This window comes from Apiospora hydei, assembly GCF_038363865.1.
Source record: "Apiospora hydei strain CBS 114990 chromosome Unknown utg000010l_segment0_segment0, whole genome shotgun sequence".
Lineage (NCBI taxonomy): Eukaryota > Fungi > Ascomycota > Sordariomycetes > Amphisphaeriales > Apiosporaceae > Apiospora > Apiospora hydei.
In genome coordinates, this window is record NW_027117369.1 from 1,687,812 (window position 1) to 1,706,700 (window position 18,889).

Genomic DNA, 18,889 nt, shown 5'->3' on the forward strand with positions numbered 1-18,889 from the left:
TTCCCTGATATCTGTTGCCCTGAGCCATGAGTTCTCTTTTTGGGAACGACCTAGCTATTTGATAAGATACTCGCTCTTCCTATTCCGTAGCCGCTTGTCAATCAGCTCGACGCCAGCATCGTTGCCCTGAAAGCTTACGTCGAAGTCTTTGACCATGTCTGGGCTAATATTAACTGTGACTTCCTACGAGTTATCTTTATTCTCAAAGCCTTGCCACTTAATAAGGTACTAGACAGTCCGACCCTTTTTCTATTTAGTAAGTAGTTTCTTTACCTGCCAAATGTCCTGCTCCGCGTCGAGTGGAACCGGTGTTCCTATGGTAATATCGGCTGTGTTAACCGACTCTGCTGGGTTTTCTCCAGCGGAGTCCGATGTAACGGAATCTCGGTTCGTACTAGAAACTGAAAGGGTTTCTGTCAAGGACGATTGCTTAAGACCGATAGATGGCTCCCCGAGCCGTGGATCGAGTATGCCGGTGATTAGCATGTCTTTGTGGGGTTCGCCGATGGGCGAGAGCTCTGCGCTACCTCGGGTAGATAATAATATATCAGGTACTTCTTCCAGAGTAGCAATATTAGACATATCATCAGGTGGGAACCCTAATGGCAAGAGACGAGACGTGTTAATGGAGAGCTCGTAGAGGCCGTAATTATTTTTTGGCGCACTGATAGTCACTTGGCCAAGGGTTTGTTGCTTTTGGCTCCAACTTTCCGAGAAGGCATGAGTGTCTATAACCGAGCATGAAGTCGATTTTATAGGCGTGCCTGACGGCAATGGTGTTCGGCTCTGTTGCTTAGGTCTTCCTGTATTGGGAGTCCATTTTTACTCGACTTTAACAGTGAGGCTTTCAATCCCATGAGCATCGTCGAGGTGGTAGACCAAATCAGATCGGCAAACGAAAACAGACGAGCATGAGAGATATAGGCATGGAATCGAGACCGAGTCCTCCTGGCTTGCGATGGATTCGGATACGCAGCGTGAGATGTGACGTTTCCAGGAAGAGAGGTCAAGAAATTGCCTCATTCTTTGACTCGCCGGGAGCAGGATGTTGCGAAGACAAGCTGGGTAATATCCGGCACAGGCAACGGCGTGGCGAAAGGTGATTGGATTGTATTGTGGCGGGAATGCTCCGCTATCGAGGTAACGTTAACAGTGGTTTTCCCATTCTTGCCTGCCGGTGATCCACGAGCTACACAGGAAGCAAAATTCGGCAGAGCCATGTTTTTGGCAGGAGAAACGCCGACTGCAGTCGTAGATATGTTTCCACCTTTTCGCAACCGGAATTCTAATTTAAAAAAGTTAGGTAAGAATCTCGATAGTAAAATAAATAGGGGGATATATTCCTTACCTCTCTATCTCCTGTCCGCAAAAAGCTGTAGGACAGCAGCCGTTGAAAGGCCGTAGTATTTCCTGGTATGCGACACGACAATTATCTGTTCGGAGTGCAATGAGGTCTTGTAGAGCCGTAACCCAGATATTACTGCGCGGTGCTGCTTTGTTTGACAAGGAAACGGCGAGACGGCCGCGCTTAGGCATTATGTGACGAACACGGTCAAATTGGGCCCGGCGCTAGTCTTTTGCTTCTTGCTCACCCCCGGGGTGTGAGACGCGGTTATAATGTTGCTGGTGGGTTTCCAGTGCATCCATCACTAGCTGACTCCTCTGTTTATAGAGCTGGTCTCTTTGGGCTATTAGATGTTTACGGTCTTCCTCGAGGCCGACCGTATTTATCTTGTAGGATAGCGCCTTGATCTGTGACGTGACTTCGCTGTAATCGGGCTGGCTCTGCAAAGCCTCTCTCAACTTGGCCGGCAATACTGACGGGAGATCGGGGTCTCTCCTTATAGATGCCGATCGAAAATTTTCGGTAAGGTCACGCCGGGGTTTTAAGCCGAGGAAGCTTGCAGTTCCATCAACGTTGGTCATGTCTGTTAAGTAATGTCCTACTAGGGTTCTTGGATTCCTATGCGTGGTAAACTTTATAACTTGACCTATAGAATAGCCATTATCTAGGGTTACCCCGTTAACTAACGATATAGAATTCTATAGAGGAAAGGTACGTACCGTCCACTTTGATTAGTGCTTCGCGTCGAGAAGCATGTAGGCCCATGCTTACGAGAAAGTTAACGCGTACGGCCCATGCAGAGGCCTGGGTTCCTTAAGATTTAGGACTCTTTATTTTGTCTTTCGGCCCTTTAGCGGACTATTCGGGAAAGAGAGGCTGGTCGAGCTTGTTATCCGCCCATTCCAGGATCCTATAGTTTTCACCCGGTCGAGGTGTTAAAGTAAGGATTTAGTTTACCGTCCTAAAGTCTCTAAACGCTTAGGCGGAAAGAAAATTTACGAGCTAGTGCAGGATTAATTGAGCGAATAGAGGTAATAGGTCATCTTTTCCTTCGATTTTCTCAGTTAGAGGGTGCTTAGGTTTAATACGTTAATTGAAAATATTATCGTGGGATTTTATAACTTACTTTTTTAACGTGTCTTATATACCTTTAATATACTCCCGTTTAAAGTCTATTTTAAATTCTAGCTCTCCGTTTTTCTAGCTAATTATATAAATAATATCCTAGTATATACTTAGTATATACCGAAACTATAGTGGATTACCGAACTCTAGTCTCTTACCTTATAAACGGCCTAGTAAACTTCCTTTAGTCTTATTAACGTAAAGTAATGAGTTTTAAGTAAATTAGCACTATCTACCCGGCTGCCTTTATATACGTAATTATAATGATTATAAGTTTAGAGCTGCTCCTGTAAGTAAACGTAATTTGCTATCGTGAGAAAAGTTAGCCGGCGCTTCTCTCTCGAAAGGCCTAGCTTATCGGCTAGCTCTCCGTCCACATACTAGCCATACGTTAGTCACAATAACTGCCAGTTAAGCAAGTATATTAGATTTAACTCACTGGCGCTATCGAAAGCTTAACTTCCTCCGGAATGCTAACTTTGTAATCGCGTTCCTATATATTGTAGAATCGCCGCATCTTATTTCTAATGCTTTAGGTAGTGGCTTTCCCCGTCTTGTCTAGCCTTCCTGGTGTGATCATTCCGACAACTTCGGTAAAGTGCTTTATCGTTCGTATTTCGCGAGGGTCGGACTTTGGATATTGTATCATATATCTGTTCGGGTTAAAATTCTATTATCTCCTTAGGAGTTACCAATATACGCTTCCTAAATTTTTATCTCTCGTTCGTAAGCCTCTTTGCTTTTCAGTTAGAGCTTCTTGCGAACAACGTGATTATCAATAGTAGACCGCTTTATTAATCCATTTCGTATGGCATGGTCGAGAGCGGCTTATATATTAAACTCACGGCGACGATTTAAAGAAGTCATTTTCGTCTATATTAAAGGAGTATTCCAACGTTAATAAGAGTTTTAAGAGAAGATTATTTAATAGTACAATAAGAATAAGAAGTTTTGTGCTATATATAAAAGGAAAATTTAATAACTAAGGTAAGAATATCTTAAAAAGAAAAATCCGGGCCAAGTTATAAGAGGCAGATATTTATAAACATCCATTTTTGGCTCTATAGGGCCATATACGGAGCCCCTATTTCGTGTGATTTCCCCTGACTCCATTTTTAGCCTAAGTTTAAAGGTAGGACTTCGTTCATATCCATATTTGTCCAAGTGGTTTATGGATCCTGGTACACTTTGGCAGTTCACTTTCACCAGCTCCGTTGTCGTAATGGATAAACCGGAGGGACCTGAGCAGGAGTGAGCAATGCTAAGGCTCTCTAAGCCGAACCTGAGCCGGCCTGAGCGAAGCCTGAGTAAAAGCGGCGCGAGGTTATGTAATCGCTAGCGTCCAGATTGACGAGGTATAATAAAAGAGAGAAAAGAGCGGCGAGCAAGGATCCCCTTCCCAAGGCTGAGGATGTAGGAAGGTCGAAACGGCTCAAATGATGTTGCCTCAAATAGCACTACATAAGGTATTTCATGATGAGACTCGGCAACAGGATGCATAATGCAAGTATTGGTGACCGAGCCACATAGTCGAGTTTCGTCCATGGCAAACCGCGGCAGCTGGACAGCAATGCATGTCGATGATGGCCGGCCATAGCAATGATCCGACGACTACAAATCAGCTGGGTTGAGGCTGTTCGGTGCAGTAAATGGAGCGGCCGTCCTCGCCGTCAATCTCCTCCCTACTCTCGCGTCGGGGGCTGTTTCGGCTGCGGCCCTTGGGGAGTGTTCCGACAACGCGCCTTTCTTAAAGAAAGCAACATTGGCCCCAAGCTACTTATCGGGCGGGTTATATTGAGCTGTGTGATTATTCAGCTGGAGGCATTGTACGCACGGCAAGGAAATGACAACCACGTGGGAGGAACATGTTCAGGGTTGCAAGATTAGGGCACGTTAGTGCTTACCTGCTGTGCTGACTGCGCCGCAAGACAACCTGTGGTCAGACGCTAGTATGGCCGCTCAACACGCACAAGAGGAGATCCCGTTGACGGAAAGTTCCAAACGTGCGGCAAACACGGCAGATATACAGAAATCTCTGAGATGGAACAGTAGATAGGTCTAGGCATGGGAGTATCTGGTGTGGGGGTAGGTAGTAGGGCTGAGTCAGTTTCTATTTTGGGATACTTGGGTTTTGTGGGTACGCTGAATATTTTGATCGCTTGACAGAGTGGGGAGTTGTCGTTCGTTCTATCACAATGCTTGCTTGCGAAACTACCGGTAAGTAGCTATTGATGGCCCGGCCAGTAGCCGGGGCTGATGGGTGTGGCGATCATTGAAATACAGCTACACGGGACAATTGCCGTGGGAGCTTTTGAGTCAGAGCTCTTGTGGATATGGTGTTCCCGTTATCAGAGGAACCCCCTTGCAACATGTAAGACCTAGCGAGACCCCTGCAGGAAAATATGCAGCCGCCCTCGACAGCTGGCTTTGGCTCAATCACAAAACTTCTCCTCAGTAGCAGTTGAAATTCATATGTTTTATTTTATATCATCATCATATGTCGATTCAATGTGAATATTGTCTCACCCGCGATGTTGATCGAATGAAAAACAACAGTCTGTTGGCCGCGCTGGCTTAAGATAAAAGATTACGGCCCCCAAAGCCTTGCGACTTCACAATGTGCACCATCTTACCCTAGCTAGCGTTGGGCAGGGGCAAACAACCGGGGGGTTGCATATCGACCTTATTATAGGATGTTCAGCTCGGGCTTGGCTTCGTACAGGGGTCTGGAGCCTCGCGACTTAGATCATGACCCAGAGTGTCATTGGGTTGCGGACATTTAAAGGAGCTGACTTCTTTTCGACATGTTCAAACTCATTCGAATCTGTCAATCCAACGGATACAGCTACATCCATTGAGCTTCATTTCACTCGGCAAGCCTAACGCTGATGAGAGGAACAATGGCGCAACAACACGACATTGAAATGCGGCAACGTCTTGCATCATCAGAGATCTACTCAACACTCGGCGATTTGTCCAACGCCCAGAGTCCCCTATCCCAGCCCGATCCATCCTACGCGAATTATAAATCTTCTCCGTACCATCGGGTATCCCAAGTGAACGAGGATGATCCCCGCTCGGCTCGGCCGCTACTGAATCACCAGGGCTCCTCCTTTTCCTACCAAGACTCCGAATATGCCTCCACGTACGGTCAGGATTTCCAGAAACCGGAAGCCAACTTCCAAGCTCCTATGGGCACGCCAAAGAAGGTGCTCGAGACGAGCTGGCTGCGCTTCTTCCAGAGTTGGCCGGTTCACATGCTGGGCATAGGGTCGACTGTCGGCATCGGCTGGCTCGGCTCCTCGCGTGTGTTCTGGTACCCCGAGAACGGCCCGGTTGTGTTCGGGCAACAGCTTACCCACGATATCGTCTCCAACCTGCTCCAGCTCGTGGCCAAGGTGCACGAGATCATGATCATCTTCTCCTTGTCGGCCATGGCGCTGGCGATGTTCCGGCGCCGGCTCGTAGGGGATGGCATCCGGCTCGGCTTTCTTACCGGCGGATACCGCGTCGGAGACCTGGCCTATCTAACGAGCTCCTCCTTTTGGCGCCAGGGCATGGACAAGTCGAGGCCTTGGGAGGTCCTCCTATGCGGGTTCCTAGTCTTCGCCACGATCATGTCCACACTTGTGGGACCGGTGTCTGCTGTACTCCTGGTCCCGGCTCTCGGCTGGTTTGACTACGCGCCTGGTACCGCCTTCAGCAACGTCAAATCTCCCCTCCTCTATCGGATCTCCAGGGATTTGGCTTGGCGTCCTACTATGCATGCCGATGAGGACGACGAGCAGACCGGGGTTTGTACGGAAGGCTACGGGATCTACATGTCGTCCTGTCCGGCACGAGGATTCAGAGAGATCAACGATTGGGTGCGAGATTGGGCGGCCACCGACCTGAACAACTCCCTCACGTTCCAGTCCACCACATCGGACATTGGTCGCCAGCTGAGATCGACCCAGGCCTCCGAAAAGCCCTCCGTGGTTCTCAGCACCACCCCATCGGAATTTCTGATGCAAAGCATCGGCTTGATGAAGAACTACATCGGGAATACTAACGTGGGCGAGGTGTCTGGGAGTTCTAGATACAAGTTAGCTACTAAAGGGGTGGATGATCCGAAAAACAACCTTTCGGCAGAGCTATTCCAGCCGCTAGTGCAGTCTCAATGCGAGCTGTACGACAAACTGATATTCATGGCCAGCGAAACGGTCTACTTTCCGACCGATGATCTCAGCTGCATGGGTGACGAGGACTGTCAACGTCTGCAAGAGACCCCCTACAGCTTCAACCCGAACGCGTCCTTCTTCTCCAACAGCACCAACCTGGACAGCGATCTCAGCCACTACTTCGTCGACTACGACGGCACCTCCCTCGTCTACCTGACGGGCCAGATCCCCGACGCCGTCGTCGGCCGCCAGGGTGCCAAAGTCTACATGTGCAGCATAGTGGCGAGCTGGATCCCGTCCCAATTCACCTTCGACCAAACGGCCAACGACGAGCTCGTCTCGACGCTCGGCTCGGACCAGAGCATGCAGAACGTCTTCCGCGAGCCGCCGGCCGCGCGCCGCATCGTACGCTTCGATGATGCCTGGCTGCGCCTGCTGAACCCGACGCTCGTCAACACGACGGACGCCGAGTGGACGGCCCTCGAGGCCCTCACCGGCCACTTCAGCACCGACACCATGCAGCAGGGCGACCACAAGCAGTACACGACCATGGCGGCGCACGAGGGCAACGACACGGCGGCCGCGCTGTTCCTGGCCAAGGTCTTCGGCGTGTACCTGACCGAGGCCCTGGCGCGCACGTCGACGACGTGGCGGACCGTCGTCAAGCTGAGCCGGAACGAGACGAGCCTCTCGTACGCCAACCTCGACTACCAGCATCACCCCGTCTGGAGCGTCAACAACATCACCGTCCACAACGCGACGCACGTCTGGGACCACGAGAGCGGACAGGCCCTCAACTTCACGCTCGACGCGTTCGATCGGGCGCTCGACGAGGGCTCGCTGCTCATCGTGCTCGAGGCGCAGCGCTACGGGTACGGGACGGGGCAGCAGCGCAAGACGCTGCACTTTGCGCAGGCCATCATCGGCATTTACCTGGGCACCGTGTTCCTGTACGCGGCCGCCATCAGCGTGGGACACGTGCTCGAGCTCTGCCGCATGCGGGGCAGTCGCGGGGACCGCATCCGCGTGCTGAGCGTCGCGGCTTGGTCCGATCTGCAGGACTTGATGATGCTGGCGCTCAAGACGCCGGCGCCGGGCGGGGATCTGGCCGATGCAGGGGCGGGCGTCACGTCGGCGCAAACTTGGAAGAAGATTGTCAGGGCGCGGGCGGATGAGATGGATCGGGTGCAGCTGGTGTTGGATGATGGGGCGCAGGCGACGCGGAGGCTGGATGAGACGGGGAAGGAACGGTACTATTAAAAGATGTATTTTACTATAGATATATATGAGTAGCGGAGTAACTAAGGGTTGTAATCTTTTATGACCTGTAATTTGTCACCGCAATCATTGCTATGAGCTTCTGCTTTCTTCTATTGGCCATATTGTATTTCCATCCCTGTTTTCGTGCGGTGACAGACTCCGTGTGACCAACGACTGACCTATTCTCAGGCCAGTCCGGACTTCGATGCCTGTTCCTTCAAGTACGCTATCTGGGCCGCTGTGGGAGCAAACTCCAAGCGGGAGTTGATGTCTGTGATCATCTTAGTAACACCGTGACCATACGCACTCCCGCAGAGCTTGTGAGCATCGTTTTAAATAGGTGGATGTCTCGCAATATGTAATAGGCTTGTTTCCACTTGTTTCGCTGTTTTCTTGAAAGTAACCCCCTGTTTCTGAAGCCGGGAGAAGACCTTCAGTGCGAAGGGCACGTATGAAGTACCCCAGCATTAGCATATTGCAGTGATCCGTGCGATGATCTGAGTGGCTGCAGAAACCTTTGCGTCGTTTACAGTTTGTCCAGGCCGGAATTGCGCCAGACATCTCCAGGATGATATTCTCGAAGGGTTGCAGGAGCGAATCGATTATTTCCTGACGAAGTTGTCTAATCATCTCTTGATGCCAATGTTAGGATGGAATTGATGTAACGTTCTGTAGTTGTAGTCGTAATAGTTATTAAATCTTATTTGAACTTACTGGCAACACCGGGGGAATCAAGGCAGATTCGAACGTATATCCAGACCGCATGTAGCGTGCTAAAAAGCGCCCTGCTTTCACGAAGAGTTCTTGGCTACCCAGTACCCCACGAAACCCACAGAAGTTCCAAATGCGACTGGAAGTCATTTTTCATGCCTCCACTGGCAGTGTTAAGCCACGCGAGCGCCCACGGTCTCACGATGTGCGTCATGTCGTACTTGTCGGTCATAATGGTAATATCGTAAACCTTCTGTAGGGGTGGCCCATATTCAAATCGTGGTATGAGATCAAACCTCGCATGCACCATCCCAAGCACCGTCAGCATGGCTTCAGGCGAATCATCAGGTAGCGCAACTGTCCAATCGACACCCTCTTTGGGCGGCTTGGACTCGGCGAAGCCGCCAAACAGCATTCTCTTCCAAACCGGCGAAGCGCGGGCCATGGCCTGCGAGCAGACCCGGAAGGTGTGGGCCACATCGTGTAGGTGGTCACATTGGTCGGAACTGGAACTATGAAGCTTGGTGGAACATCTGGTAGTGCCAACTTTGAGTAGAAGGTCTCCATCACCATGGATGGTCGTGATAGCGTGGTCTTTAGGTAGGAATGGGCATGGATCTGGTGTCGAGGCCATCATGTAAGTGTTGTGGTGTAAATAAGGTATACGGCAGTTAAAAACCCTGAGAAGTCTGGCTATGAATGGGATTTTACGTAGCTTTAAAGTTGATTCCCATGCGGTTGGCAACAGGTTCTTAAATAGAGTGCCCATGGTGTAGTCTGTTTGCCTGAAACTCTGTTCGTTGAGGTCTGAGTTTTGGTTGTCAACGAATATATGCTGGGCCAAAATTAATTGCCTGAACCAAACACTGTTTCTGTAACTACAGGCTTCCATTTAAAACGGGAACTCGAAGGTAATACTGATTGTCAATCCCAGGATAGGAGTAGAAAAATCTCGGCTGATTCGACAAAACATTTTTGGCTGGAATACATACAATTCCAAATATAGCATTTTTCCTATACTGTGCGGTGTTCATCTCTTAAGACATTTTGCCAGAACATGCTTGCATTCAAATAAGGTATCCTGTTTTGTTCGAATCACGTTTGCTGAAAGACACACTGGACAGATCTGGAAGCAGCCTGGAAATACGATTATAATGAAGGTCTCGAATATCCCTGAATTAGAAAATAGTGTCGCGGGTTGGGGTTCCTGTTCTCTCCACCGCATAGCATCTTGTGGTAAGTTACTGAGACATCCAACTGAGTATACCCCACTATTTTCATCAACACAGACTCCGAGTCTCCTTAGTCCCAGATATTGGGGTATGGCAGATCGAAGAAATATTCGCAAACCCTCCAAGCGCCCCCATGGACATGTCTCCAACAGTTCAGTGGATACGCGAACCCTTTCGACGCCTTCTTTACATGCTGGTGCTTCACACACCACGACCAGATGTATTCGGTCAGTAGTATTGCACCGAGCACGAACGTACAGTCTCTTATCAGACGGCGCATCGATATCTGCAAGCCCTGTTGCGTCATCCGCCACGGCTCGGGCGGGCGCGTGATGCGAGGACCGCCCATGGTGGTCAAGTCACCCCCATTTATGAACCACTTGGGCGTTGGCGTGGGGCATGGTCCACGCGAAGAGGCTCTCGTCAGTTGATACTGCCAGTAAGGCCTACTGGAGACGCACAAAGGCGCGCGCCCCTCCCACCCCGTACTGTGGCACCATCGGAGTCACATCATTAGCAATGATATCTGAAACTTATAGCACAGAGTTTTCGCTCAAAACCTTCCCCTGGATGTTGAAGGAATGGAAATACGAAGATGGTTCTCTTACCAGATATTGATCAAACGTACCGGGTATGCTGTATGCAATGTCCCCTTCCAGCGTCGTAGCTCGGTTCGCCATCCAACTCATCTTGACCGCGATGCAGGCACTGTGCATGGGCTTCTGGCCCGTCAGGTACTCCACAGCAATGCCCGTCACGGCCACGATGGCGCCGGCACGCTCGGCGCGTGTGCCCAGTGATGCCCAGTCCGTGTTGTAGAATTGCATGTCGTGAGGCGCAATTAACTCTTGTAGCGTCCATCCGCAGAAGGACCAAGCCGAGGGTTGCCCCGGGTGATCAATTCTTCTGAACACATTAGGGAGCCCGTTCGAGTCGGCAGCCATGGTTTCATCCTCCTCCAGCAATGGTTCTGGGCCTCTCTTCACGTCGTACAGGTACGTAACACAGGTCTTGGCGTCGCGGTACCACTTGAACATCGAATCGATTGACTCGGTCTCCTCGACGGAGTTGGCTTTGCTGATACGGCACGTGTCAATCCACATCCATTGCAGGCCCGCCCTTCTTGCGGGCGATTTTGCACGCGCCGCGGATCTTTTGCAGTTGTGGGACCTTCGCGACGCCCTCGCCGTCAGTTCTCGGCTTGGAGCTCTGTTCCCCAAACTGCTCGAAAGTGGCCTCTTGTCACTCACGACGCGTTTCCGGGTGGGTTGAGATGGGGTTGTGACGAATCTGAGGGTCTAATTACGCGACGTTACATTTCACGTACCATCGGGCATGACAATGCAGGAAGCGATGCCGTAGCCAAAAGGTCGCTCTTGTATCTACATTTGCATGTGCGCTTCAATGGTCTATTCGTGTCATTCATATCCATTCGCTAGCTATGTCGTATCTTCCTAGAATGCGCCCTGGAAAACCCCACGCCGCCATCCAATGTCTGCTGCAGCTCAAAAATGACAGGTACGATGCCTTCACGTTCCCGGAAGCTCACTCCACAATGACTGATCTTTAGACACATCCAACAGTCTACCAGAGATGTTTTCCCTCGTTCCAGAGATTGTCAATGCCGTATATGAGCTCCATGAACAAGACATTTGATGCGGTTGTGATAGCCGACAACTCCGGCTCCTTGACGCCAGCTACTTTTGGCACAACCCAATCTTCAAGCCCTGTGCCCGAAAATGCTTGAGCTCTGCCTCTGTGAGTGTGAAGCTCACATTTCCCACGATCTGATCGATTTCCGTGCCAGCTTCTTTCATGAGTCTGTGGCAGCCTTCATGGTCGCTATCCAGGACGGGCGTCTGAATGATGATAGACTTTAAGTTCCGTGCCACTGTACACACTGTCTTTCCAAGCATGATGCTCCTTGCGAATTCCGGATAGAGATGAGCCTTACGAAAGGAACGCTTAAGATACTTCAACAACAGCATACTGCATTCCGAGGCCTTATCATTATCTGACAGGCTGCAGCGACCGCGGCGTCGTCCATTGCTTGCTGCGGATGGATCCTCGCCTGATAATTGAAGAAGAACCTCCTCCCAGGGCCTGAGCAGCTTGGCAATAGTGTCATGGTGTATTTTGATTATTCGGTCTGAGAGGAAAAGGTCAGTAACGGGCACTTGAATCCATGTCAGAGTGGCTGAAACTCACCAGCGACATCTGGAGGGGTGAATAGAGAAAGCTTGAATGGGTATTCGCTCTGCATATTGAGTGCCAGGTAATGTGCAATTGCGACGAAACGGCTTTGGTCGCCCAGGACCCATGTGATCCATAACTGCAGGATGGCTGACAGGTACTGCTTGCTATCATTTTCCCAGACTTGATCAAGCCAGGCTCGGGCCCATGGCTTCAGGAGATGCGTCAAATCGTACTTGTCGGCGATGACAGCAATGTCGAAGAGCTCTTGCGGACTGATGGTTTGTGGTACGTCGTCGAACTTGGCATGCACTATGCCCAGAAGCGTCGACATGCTCTGAGGTAAATCATCCGGCAAATTGACAACCCAATCGCCTGACGGGGGCTTGGACTCGGCGAAGCCACCGAACAGCATTCTTCTCCAGACCGAAGAGGCGCGGGCCATGGAGCGAGAACAGACTCGGAAGGCAGAGGCAACATTATGGGAGTGGGTGACGTGGGTAATACCGAACGGATATCGTACACACTTCGTACTCCCAACGTTGAGCACGAGATCTCCGTCGTCGTCAAACACCACCGTAGCAGGTTCGCTGGGTAGACCGGGGCAGGGCATTGATACATCATCTGTGATTAAAAAATCCATCACGTCCCAATTGCCCCAGACAGGGAGGAAGTCTCGAGATTGAGAAACAATAATGTGGTGGTCGGTAGAAAATTCGGAAACAAAACGGCCATGTGGAATGTGGCATTGGCTAAGTTGATGTGAACTTTACGCAGGCAGGGCAAGTGAGAGGACATTTCTGCATGTATTCAATGTTGAGTGGAACCGAATGTTTTCTATAGATACTAGTTACAGAACATTGACCTTAGCTACACATCTCGAATACGTATGACTTTCTAATAGTAACGGTCAGCAGGCTAGCCCTTCGAACGCCGTGACCTTGTGATCGGGCTCGATGGCTGCAAAGCCGTGGATATGATCGATCTCCTCCATGCTGCCGTCGAAACCGTTGAACAGCATGATGGTAGATCTTCCACCGTCGCTGACCTTGTCGGCGGCGGCGAGGAATTAAATCAATCGCACGTTGAGCCCATTGACTTGCAAGAGCTGCCTCTGGCCGCGGGCCGGCAACAGGACGTTGGCCTTGTCAAAACACTCGGTCGGTTGCCGCCCTATGGATGTGAAGCGCGGGGCTTTTCGGTTACCATGCACGAAGAAGCCGCCCTATCCCGTAATGGGTGTGGGTGACCGCGCGGAATTAAGAGTCCCGAACCGATACGCGGTGCTTGAGCTGCGGGTGCGGGCAATGACCGCCTCCGCGCGCCGGGTCCAGACCGCGTACCAGGGCTCGAGGCCGCCGGGATGATCTCGCCGGCACTTACCTGGCACTCCCCTGGATCAGGAGTACTATAGGGGGCATGAGCGAGGAAGCGGAGGTTCTCAAAGAGGAAGAACTCGTCAGCGCTGGACTGATGAATGGTCACCAGACTTATGAGATTGGGGAATAGATTGTATTCAAAGGATGAGATGGGTAAGAAGCGACGAGTAGCTTGGGGGATTTAGATCTTTACTGCATGGCCAGTGATATCTTTATACTCTCTATTACTCATATGTGTACATCCGAAGAGCAATAACTGCTTGAATGATCTACCAAGTTGTTGGTTTATAGCTATCAGCAATGTGCCCTCTCCGGAGCTTCAGCTATGGGATGCAGGCGCCATTGAGTTATTTCGTGTGTGTCGTTCACTTAGTTTGATGGCTATCCAACACCAGGTCGTATTACTACATACTGAGAATATTTGGTGGCGTATTCGATCTGCTCTTCTGTTGGTGGCAATCGAGACTCTCGGGTCAGCCAGCGCGGCAAGAAGACAGAACGAGCAGCTTGATAGAGCAGCGTCTGGCAGTAGTTGTTGCGATTGCAGCATGTGTTGCCAACGACCCCGAGGATGGGAAGAGAACCTAGTCAAGCTTCAAACGACAAGAAATGACACCAATAACTATCCGCACCCAGTCGGGTCTGAATCGGGGAATTTGTAAAGATGATCAAGATCAGTTTCAGGGTACCTGACTTAGGTAGTTGAAGAGTTAGGTGGGGTACGTGGGGCAAGAAATAAAAAATCACAGCAGCCCGAGCCGTCTCCAAATTCGCGACACAACGAACATCGCATCGGGCCTGCAAAAAAGTTGGACGACCCTAACTCTCCGGCAAATTCCCCAGAAGATGGCGACCGCAACTGCGCCCGCGGGCTCGAGCGACGCCCTCACCAAGCTCGTACAGACGACAAGCTCCCTCATCTCCCAGTTCGAGCCCGTCTTGCACGCGGCCGCGACCGACAAAACTTCTTCAGCAACTACCCCGCCATCATCGTCACCCACCCCGCAGTCGCAGACCATCGACGCTCTGTCGCTCGCCCACGACTCGGCCAGCCTCATCAGAGCCCACAGCACCAAGATCTCCTTGCTGATCATCAACGAACCCTTTACGCCGTCCGCTATTGTCAAGGTCCTCAAGGAGCTCGTCGCCGGCCCCATCCCGGGCATTGCGTCTGCCGTCCAGGCGTGCGACGTCGACAGGTACACGACGGTCGCGCGACAAGATCTGGCATGGAGGTGCTACCGGGTACTGAAAGAGCTGAAGACGTTGATTGAAACGATACCGTTGAACGGCAAGGTACTGCCGGCAGAGAAAAAGAATGGCATCTCCGGTGGTATGGGCAGCATGACTGCCACCGGTGTCATTTGGGCCGCATGCGACGATGTGATATTGTTGAAAAAGCTTGGCATCGCAGGCCTGCTAGTGAAGAAGGTGGAGCAGTACAGGGACACGTTGAAGGATGTACTCGACGAGCTAAAGGAGTGGAAGGAGGAGGGCGAAGAAGCCGAGGACGAGGAGGAGGACGAGGTTGAGTACGTCGCGCACCAGCTCGATGCTACCAGCCTATCAGTACAGGACACTCAGGATGCCCTGGACGACCTCATGAACACAAGACATATTCCGCGTGATGATCCGGACAAGTTGGGCGAACGTCTGGATTCATGCCTGAAGAGGCTCCGACTTACCACTTTGTTGTACTCTGCGGTCATCAAACGAAGGCTCAAGACCCTGCCATCACTGCCGGCTGAGCCAGGCAGCCCAATCGTACGCCGTCTAGATGAGGTTTTCCCGATACTCCGAGGACTTCCCAACCGCTTCAATGAGCTGGCCTGCGCATTCTACGAGTTGGAGCCTGGCCCAATTGACGATGCCATGGATGCCTGTTTCTTCGACGCCTTTGCCGCGTCCGAAATGCTGATGAAGTCTTGGGCTGGCCAAAAGGATGAATTCACCGAATGGGCCGAGAAGTATCAGGTCAGCATCAAGAAACCCGAGGAGACCGAAGGATAAACCCATTGCAGTACTAGCATTCACAATTGATACCTACTTGTCCCCCGAATCTGAACCCGCTCTCGCAACCTGGAACCCGTAAACCCACGATGGGAGCAGGCAGTCCATGGTACTCTATCATGTCAGGAGTCAATGATGTTGCATGAGGGCACAGATCTTTGCGAATGATGAACGAATGAGAGCATCATGTCGGCGCTTGTTGTTGTGTGGTTCGGTCGTGTTTTGCCCACTGTTAGCCCCGGTGGAATGTGCTCCGGACGAAACAACGGTGGCATGGTTCAATCAGGCCATCCCGGCACCAGAACCAGCACCTCCCAGAACAGGCAACGGGCAGAAGATTGTGCTGTTCAACGCGGGGGACGTGCTGCATCAGAACCCGGCTCGCAGATCGGTTTAGTTACTCGTCCACCCACACGGTATTCAACGGCGTCTTGGTGTCAATTCCCATCAATCATCGCATCTCGACCAAGGCCAGATTTGCTGCAATGCAACGCACACTAGATGATCTTGTAGCTGGAGATGGCGAGCTGGCCGACTTGGACCGTCCTTCCGTTTCCTCTTTTGGCAAATTGGCCATATGCTTACCAGCCTAGGGGTACAGCACAGCCCATGCTCTCTCCACCAACGTGCCCTGATTCCGCCAATCAATGCGGCATCCTTTAATTAACACACACCGGCACCTGCTCCCCTGCATCACGGCCGAATCTGGCAGGTCTGGGGCCATGCGCCTGCAATTCGGAGATTGTAGGACAGGGTGCAGCGCATCGGCATCGAGTTCTTTTATAAGTCGACAAAAGCGCGCAAAGCAAGCAGCAACATGATGACCTCGTTCTGGATCACCACCTCCCCACGCTCATTTTCGGGAACCCTCGCAGCAGTGTTGTTGTGATCATGCTTCTCCAAACGCCTCTCCTGGCGGCCTTCGCCTTTGCCTCCACTGCTTTCGCCGCCTTCGGATTCACGAAGTCCGGCGATAACTATGTTGTGGATGCAGGCTCCGACAATCCCCTCATCTTCACCGTCAACGGCAAAAGCTGCGACATTACTTCCATCAGGTTCCGCGGCGTCGAACTGCAGGATAAACAAGGCAGTCATATATCTTCAGGTCTCGGATCTGCTACTGTCAGTGCCACCACTGTCAACAACCAATATGTCAAGATCACCTGCCAGACGTCGACCTTGACGCACTACCTGGTCGTCAGGTCCGGAGACAGCACCATCCACATGGCCACCTATATCTCTGCCGAGCCTTCCATTGGCGAGCTGCGATTCATCGCGCGACTCAACTCGGGCGAGTTGCCCAACGAGCATCCCTACGGAGCTGTGTCTACTACCTCCGGCAGTTCGTCCACCGTGGAGGGCTCCGACGTCTTTGTTGTCAATGGACAAACTCGATCCAAGTTCTACTCAAGCACCCGCTTCATCGACAAGGACGCCCAGTGTGTCTTCGGCGGCTCGGACCTGAAGCATGTCTGCATGATGACCCCGCAACAAGAGTCTTCGTCGGGCGGCCCCTTCTTCCGGGACATCGAGTCAAACAACGCCGGACCTGCGACCAACCTCTACAACTACATGAACAGCGGCCACGTCCAGACCGAGGCTTGGCGCACCAACGTCCTGCACGGACCTTACATGATGACCTTCTCTCGCTCCGGTGTTCCCACTGGCAAGGGATTCGACGACTCCTTCTGGGGCCAGCTCAGCGTCCAAGGCTATGTTCCCAAGAGCGGTCGTGGTTACGTCTCGGGTACCGCCTCTGGCGTCGCCAGCAACTTTGAGACCGTCATCCACTGGTACAATGGTGCCGCTCAGTACTGGACCAAGGCTGGGTCGAACGGTGCTTTCACCTCGCCTGCCATGAAGCCGGGCACCTACACCATGGTCCTATACCAGACGGAATTCAAGGTAGCCAGTGCCAGCGTCACCGTCGCCGCCGGGCAGACCAAGAAGCAGGACATTGCCAGCACGCTCCCCAAGCGCAACACCCTCTGGAGCATCGGCGACCTCGACGGCCAGCCCACGGGCTTCCTCAACGCCGACAAGCAGCAGCGCATGCACCCCTCGGACTCGCGCATGACGGCATGGAAGCCCGTGACGTACACTGTGGGATCCTCGACCGTCGGCCAGTTCCCCATGGCATTATTCAAGAGCGTCAACGACCCGGCCACCATCAAATTCAACCTCGACGCCGCGCCCGCCGGCACCGCCACACTGCGCATCGCCACGACTCTCTCGTTCGCCGGCGCGCGCCCGGGTGTCAAGATCAATAACTTCAGCCCCGCGACGCCCGCGTCGCCGCCCAAGATCGACAGCCGTGGCGTCACTCGCGGTGCCTACCATGGCAACAACGAGGTCTATGACTTCAGCATTCCCGCTGGCACCCTTGTTGCCGGGGCCAACACCGTCGTCATCAATGCTGTGTCTGGAAGCAGTGGTGCTACATTCCTGTCCCCCAACTTCGTAAGTTGCTCTGAGCTCATCCTACCCCTCTCTCTCTCCTTCTAACCAGGGCCGATTGGGGGTTGCGTCAAACAGATCTTTGATTCCGTCGAGCTCTTCACAAGCTAGATGTAGTCAAGTGGAGAATTGACACACTGTTCGCGCCAAATGTAGATCTTCGATAGCGTCGAGCTCTTCACGGCAGGCTCGGGCAATGGCGGCGGCAATGGCGGCGGCGGTGACAACTCGCCCCCGCCCACGACGACTACGGCTCAGGCCCCTCCTGCGACTACCACCACGACGGCCCCCGACTCGCAGCAGACTCAGTATGGTCAATGTGGGGGGGTTGGGTACACCGGACCTACTGTGGCAAGTACTTGTCGATCTACCTACGTTGGCTGAGGAGTTGGACAGAGGCGAGTTTCAGGTGTTGATGATTGCTGACACGTCTACGGTAGTGCGCGAGCCCGTTCCAGTGCACCGTGTCTAACGACTGTAAGTTCAGCTCCAAGAAGAGCAGGAAACTGTAGCTGCTACACCTGATGCTGAGATGATACTGACTGAGATGCAGGGTACTCCCAATGCCTATGAGGGGCAAGTGTGAATGGTCTGTGAACTCTTCGACATGACATCGAGATGCCGTATGCCGCAATGCAAGCGCCGGGTCTAAACCCCCAAGTACTTAATCAATATCATTAGTTATGCCGAAATGCAATTGTTCCTCCATCGGGCGTCTTACAGTGAGATCAGTTGGGCTAAGTGGACTCAATACACAGATTGAATCACATCATCTTGGGGGTGCCGCTCTAACGAGAGGAAAGAAGCAGTGTTACAAGTCCGACTGCCTTGTTCGGCAGCGGGCAGTTGGTGGCAATAAGCTTATGTACTTACCTTACCTATTTCTCAACCATGGAGAAGAGGTCAAAGCGATCTACTCTAAAAGGTACTCAACATGAACCCCCCAGCAAGCCCCTTCATCCGGCCGAGGAGATCATGCACAGCGTCGGCCGCCGTTCCGACTCTTGACAGGTTCCA

The 18,889-nt window shown here is 52.1% G+C and overlaps 7 protein-coding genes across 7 annotated transcripts; 4 read left to right on the plus strand and 3 right to left on the minus strand.

Annotated features, from left to right (window-relative positions):
• Positions 1-5,370: 5,370 nt before the first annotated feature.
• Positions 5,371-7,890, plus strand: PG997_014711 (uncharacterized protein; the record flags this gene model as incomplete). The annotated part of the gene is made up of 1 exon (XM_066819025.1): positions 5,371-7,890. One exon carries the CDS (start codon positions 5,371-5,373, stop codon positions 7,888-7,890), a length of 2,520 nt encoding a protein of 839 aa, XP_066661213.1.
• An 808-nt stretch (positions 7,891-8,698) lies between these two features.
• Positions 8,699-9,235, minus strand: PG997_014712 (uncharacterized protein; the record flags this gene model as incomplete). Its single annotated transcript, XM_066819026.1, has 1 exon — positions 8,699-9,235. The coding sequence occupies one exon, from the start codon at positions 9,233-9,235 to the stop codon at positions 8,699-8,701; it is 537 nt and encodes a 178-aa protein (XP_066661214.1).
• Positions 9,236-10,366: 1,131 nt separating this feature from the next.
• PG997_014713 (uncharacterized protein) lies at positions 10,367-10,936 on the minus strand (the record flags this gene model as incomplete). The annotated part of the gene is made up of 1 exon (XM_066819027.1): positions 10,367-10,936. The coding sequence occupies one exon, from the start codon at positions 10,934-10,936 to the stop codon at positions 10,367-10,369; it is 570 nt and encodes a 189-aa protein (XP_066661215.1).
• Positions 10,937-12,021: 1,085 nt separating this feature from the next.
• Positions 12,022-12,471, minus strand: PG997_014714 (uncharacterized protein; the record flags this gene model as incomplete). Its single annotated transcript, XM_066819028.1, has 1 exon — positions 12,022-12,471. One exon carries the CDS (start codon positions 12,469-12,471, stop codon positions 12,022-12,024), a length of 450 nt encoding a protein of 149 aa, XP_066661216.1.
• A 531-nt stretch (positions 12,472-13,002) lies between these two features.
• Positions 13,003-13,535, plus strand: PG997_014715 (uncharacterized protein; the record flags this gene model as incomplete). Its single annotated transcript, XM_066819029.1, has 2 exons — positions 13,003-13,265; positions 13,373-13,535. 2 exons carry the CDS (start codon positions 13,003-13,005, stop codon positions 13,533-13,535), a joined length of 426 nt encoding a protein of 141 aa, XP_066661217.1.
• A 716-nt stretch (positions 13,536-14,251) lies between these two features.
• PG997_014716 (uncharacterized protein) lies at positions 14,252-15,415 on the plus strand (the record flags this gene model as incomplete). The annotated part of the gene is made up of 1 exon (XM_066819030.1): positions 14,252-15,415. One exon carries the CDS (start codon positions 14,252-14,254, stop codon positions 15,413-15,415), a length of 1,164 nt encoding a protein of 387 aa, XP_066661218.1.
• An 891-nt stretch (positions 15,416-16,306) lies between these two features.
• PG997_014717 (rhamnogalacturonase) lies at positions 16,307-18,445 on the plus strand (the record flags this gene model as incomplete). Its single annotated transcript, XM_066819031.1, has 4 exons — positions 16,307-17,875; positions 18,029-18,220; positions 18,313-18,349; positions 18,426-18,445. 4 exons carry the CDS (start codon positions 16,307-16,309, stop codon positions 18,443-18,445), a joined length of 1,818 nt encoding a protein of 605 aa, XP_066661219.1.
• Positions 18,446-18,889: the final 444 nt, after the last annotated feature.